General features: G+C 33.4%; 1 protein-coding gene across 1 annotated transcript in view; it reads left to right on the forward strand.

The window, feature by feature from the left end:
• Nucleotides 1-4047: 4047 nt before the first annotated feature.
• LOC122257973 (protein phosphatase 1F-like) overlaps nucleotides 4048-5000 on the forward strand; it is a 247433-nt gene continuing 246480 nt past the window's right edge. Inside the window, exon 1 of the mRNA XM_086542932.1 lies at nucleotides 4048-4283. Within this exon, the coding sequence (XP_086399058.1) occupies nucleotides 4114-4283 (170 nt within the window). The 5' untranslated portion in view covers nucleotides 4048-4113. The remainder of the gene's footprint in view (nucleotides 4284-5000) is intronic.

Below are 5000 nucleotides of genomic sequence, written 5' to 3' on the forward strand. Positions count from 1 at the left end.
CCTCTCATCTGTCAAGCGCCATGAGTCAACTGTCAGAGTAAATGTGTCATGAGTTTTGATTGATTGATTTGTGTTTGCTTTGGTGCTTGGCTGGTGCGGTTATTGGTTATTGTTATTATTGTTTGTTTACTACTGTGTCTGTTAAATTAGATTATTAGCACCATTATGATTATCTTTGTTTTTGGTGTTATCTTTTCATATTCTTATTTCTGTTTTCCATGATTGTGTTATCACCACCCTTATCACTAAGATTATCATATTTTGTAATGATAGATAACATTGTCGTTTATATTATCATCATTACTACTTTAGGCACTATTTCCGGGTGCATTTTTACTTTAGAGAATCCTAACCTTACTTTACGTAGTTTTGAATTTAGCCCTAGCCAAAATTCGCCATCCCTTCATGCAACTTGCCTTAATATTTTGGAACTTTAATATGAGTAGGTGTAAATCTGCTAAGGGGAGGTAAAATGACCAGGAAAACAGCCAACGTCAACCGTTCCAGCACATCAACCTGCAGTTGTCATATATTGCTTACAAAGCCACACATATATATTACAAACTTCGGATATTGATATCATTAGCTACAGAAAAATCTAGTAATGGCTTGATGTGCTGTCACTGATAACTGATAAATCCGTTGTTATAAATGTCTCTTTGACCATTTTACCCACCCCCTTTGTATATGATTTATGTATAGTTTTAATAGCTAATTATATGGGATATAGCGAACTTATGGAAACCATAGTTTACTGACTATCATATCTTGTGTTGGTCTCATTTGTTTTTGCCGTAGTTTATGATTGCACCGAAACAGAGAGTGTTGATGATAATGATTATAATGACTATCATTATTGATGTTATTATTGATGTTATCAATATCAACAATATTATTGTTATTGCCATTACTGATATAATCATTATCATTATTACCATTATCATAAGCATTATCCCTATCACTAATATTATCATTACCATCAGTAGTAGTAGCAGTATCAATATCGCCATCATTTTAATCATTATCTCTGTTATAATTGTCCTTATCTTTATCTCTATTACTATATCAATTAGCATCCTTACTATTGTATCTGTAAATATCATTGACGTTATCAACATTGTTGTTGTCACTGAACCTGGCATCACTGGTTCATTATTGTCAATATCATTTTCATTTATCTTGTTCTAAACGACAAATTATTTGTTGTTAACAACAGTATCATAACCAGCAGTTGTATTGAAATATCCCTGCTAATGATTTTATCACTGTTATTAAAGCTACGTTGCCATATACATTAATATGAAATAATCGCCATTTTGAGTCTGAATTTCGTTAGGACTCGTGATACGAAGTCCACTTATTACTGACAAAAGCAAGAGTGTGGTATGTTAAAGGTGTTATGGTCGTGCGTTATAGATTCTTATGTGCAAGACCCTTATTGTTGAAGGATTCCAATTGTTTCCTGGCGGTTCTAAATATGTATGTGGTTTGCTCTACTTTTTATACATCGTAGGTGCTATCTTTTCATTGTGAAGGATGTAGGATGTGTAGCATAACGTGTATTAGTATATTTCGTCCTCGTATTTCAAATATGCCTTTCAATCTTCATGAAAGATGTGTATGGTAACATATTATAAAGTAATTTATATATTAGTATGATATGTTTTATAAGAATAATAATTCTACAACCACATCCTTCACTTAACTCTTACAAGACCATAAAATGTAAATCAAATGATTGCAGGAACGTAAAGGAAGCGAGGGCCATAACCGGAGGAAATACCACTTATGAAATCAGTTGTATTCTACGTTGTTTAATCAGCTCACTTCAGTTTTTGATAGCCATTTTTTTTATTACATGCCTTGCTACAGATTTTTTAAAAGCAAAATGGAACATTGTTAAAATATATACACAGGCTATCTCGTGCATTGATTATTATGTGCATAAATATTTTAGACAATGCAAGTTCCACCCAAAGTGAAGTGACACAAAAAATGAATAATGAGCCAGAGGTAAAGGGGCCAAGAGGCACTGAATGTATGAGGAGGAAGTACACGAAGTGTGAAAAGTGCGTCATTAGAAGTGAAAGTTGACATGGATTCACTTATGATAATGGTCTGCGACATCAATGACGACGTTTCATTGTGATTTCTGAAGTAATTGCCTCGTTGTCTTACTTTTAAAAATGAGGTCGCGTTTTCTCTGCTAAAGGTTACACCTCCCTATTACTTACGGGCACTGGCGGTTCCAGAAAATGTAATATTTGAGGGGGGCAAAGGGTGAGTGGTTTTGAAGGGACTGGGGTCATGTGTGAATACCGAAATTTGAATAAAACATTTACTTTGATTTGATCACTATTTTGAAATTGTGAGAATTCATTATTTCTCTATAACGCATGATTCTACTAAATTATTCTTTTTTTAATGATCCGAGCAGCTTACGGATACAGTGGCGATTTGAGTTGTAGGATTACAGTTTAATGAACCAAAAGGTGAAGGGGGTAGCTGGGAGGTAGCCCCTGTTGACCAGCCAACTAATTAGATAATCATTACCCAAACGGAATATCATTACAGACTGTATATTTGTTAGATGACTTCTTCGAAGAGACATTTCCTTTCTGGTTCCTCTTTCTTAAAGAAAGCTTTATCATATGATTATTTAGATGAAGTTTAATAACATTGTTCACGCTGTGTCACATGGATATAGGGTTTTTAATGTAATTACTTTATATGAGAATTCATTTATTTTTGTCTGTAAAGATACTATAGTTAATGTGTTACTTATTCTTATTTCTCTCAATTCTATCATTATTGTGATTATCAGTACTATCATGATTATCATATTTGTTTTTAAAATCGGCATCATTTTCAATATCATTATTGCAATGATCATCAAATAATTGTCCTTTTCACCATACCGATGATGATAATAGTCAAAATAAGGATAAAAATTTAGCAATGAAATGAATAATGATAGTAATAATAGCAACACTGATAACAATAGCGACATTAATAGTAATAATGATAATGAAGATGAAAATTACAATGACAATGATAGCAGTGAAATATATAATATTTTTGCATAATTATTATCAATTCCATTAGTTATATGATCATTATAATAATAGTAATATTAGCAGTCGTTGTAGTAATACTACTACTAGTAATAATGATCATAATGATAATAACAATAATAACAATATCAATAGTAATGATAATGATTATGATGGTACTAATAACAATGAAATTAATAGATAATATGATCGCCATCACTGTTAGTATCGTAGTGAGAATAATCATGATAATCTTAACGATATAAAGATGATGGAGAGGAGAAGGAGGGGAGGAGGATAATAATGATTAGCGTGATAACTATGATTATGATTATGATAATAATGGTAACAGTAAGAATGATAGTAGCAGTAGTAGTAACAATGATAATAATTATAATGATAACGGTAATAATCATAACAATAATAATAATAACAATTATAACAATGTCAATAATGACAATAATGATTATGATTATGAAATAATAATGATTATAATGGTATTTCATGTTATTGATAAAAACAATACGACCAACTTTCATCTTGATTATTAAAATCATTATTATTATTTTTGTTAAAAAATCGCGAAAGAGCCAAAATATCGCTGAGTAAATGCATATCAAATAAGAAAAACATTATACACAGCGTATGCTAGAGAATATCGGTTCATGTTGCATAATACGAAGGTTTAATAAATTAAATCTTACTTGATCCAAGAGAGTATATCAGTATTATTTTCATTCACCATCAAAAGAAATACTCATTTTTTATCAAGAGAATATAAAAATAAACAACCTTTGAGAAGAACAGACGCACCACTCTACATCGGAGAGATAATTAAATTCTAAAAAAGTGGGGGTTATGTAGCGCCTGTGTTGAAGCAACACTCGGATCACGGTACTTGAGATTAGAAAAACTAAAATAAATGAAAAATATACGACATAAAAAGCATGGTTGGCAGCTGTGATGTTGTGACTCTAGAGCGGTTGGTAGCAGTGGTGTTGTGAATGCGGGAGGGTTGGTATGCCTGTCGGGTGTGCACCGGACGGATCAGTTTGTAACGATGGAGTGTGGGAGTAACTACGCTAGCGGTTTCCTCAAATATCTTTCGGATTTCGTGGCCAACATACGTCCCGATGACCCTTTACCCGTGCGTGCCCCGAGTTACAAAGTAACGGAGAGCGAGATAGACGGTCAGATCCTGGATATCGTCCACCATTACTTAAATAGCAGGTGAGTTTTGAGTGAGTGATTCCCGCGTCCAAGTTCAAACCAGAGGGCGGACGGGAGGGCTAACTCGGCGTCTGCCCTTGTTTTAGGATATTTTCGTGGACTTTTCGCCCTTCTTGAGTCCTTTTTCTGAAGGAGGAGTAATTGTTTAGTGTGAGGGAAATGGCAGTGTGAAAAAATGAATGGTTTATGCGGTTGGAATGAGACATGTTTGGGAGAGAAGAGTTTGTTTACATGTGTCTCTCTTCGAACCTGAGAAGAAAACACAATCGCAGTTCAACTAAAGCCTTTTATTTTATTAAAAAAAAATCATATTTCAATTTTAGACGAAAGATGACGAGTGATTAGAGGTATTATTTAATTTTGTTGGCTTTTGTTCTGCTTTGTTTTATTTCTGCTGTTTCGGTGTTGTATATACATATTTTTTTATTGTTTTATTGAGTGTGGGTGGAATGAGAGAGGGAGAAGGAGAAGGAGAAGGAGAGAGAGGAGCTGGAAACAGAAAAGAAGATAGGAAGACAGGTTAATCGAAAGGAAAGGGGAAAAAGAGAGAAATCTACAACGAAAAGAGAAAGAATGAGAAAAAAGAGAGATGAAAGATCCTTTATGTCATGATCTTCTCGTCTCGCTTCGTTTACTTTCTACTTTACTTTCTCTTTCTCTTATTCATCTTTCTCACTCTCGCTTCGTTTGCAGGTTGCAGGACATGTACTTTTCTTT

The sequence above is a fragment of the Penaeus japonicus genome, unplaced genomic scaffold (genome assembly GCF_977035675.1).
Source record: "Penaeus japonicus unplaced genomic scaffold, GWHDUDI00000001_assembly GWHDUDI00000013, whole genome shotgun sequence".
NCBI classification, from domain to species: domain Eukaryota; kingdom Metazoa; phylum Arthropoda; class Malacostraca; order Decapoda; family Penaeidae; genus Penaeus; species Penaeus japonicus.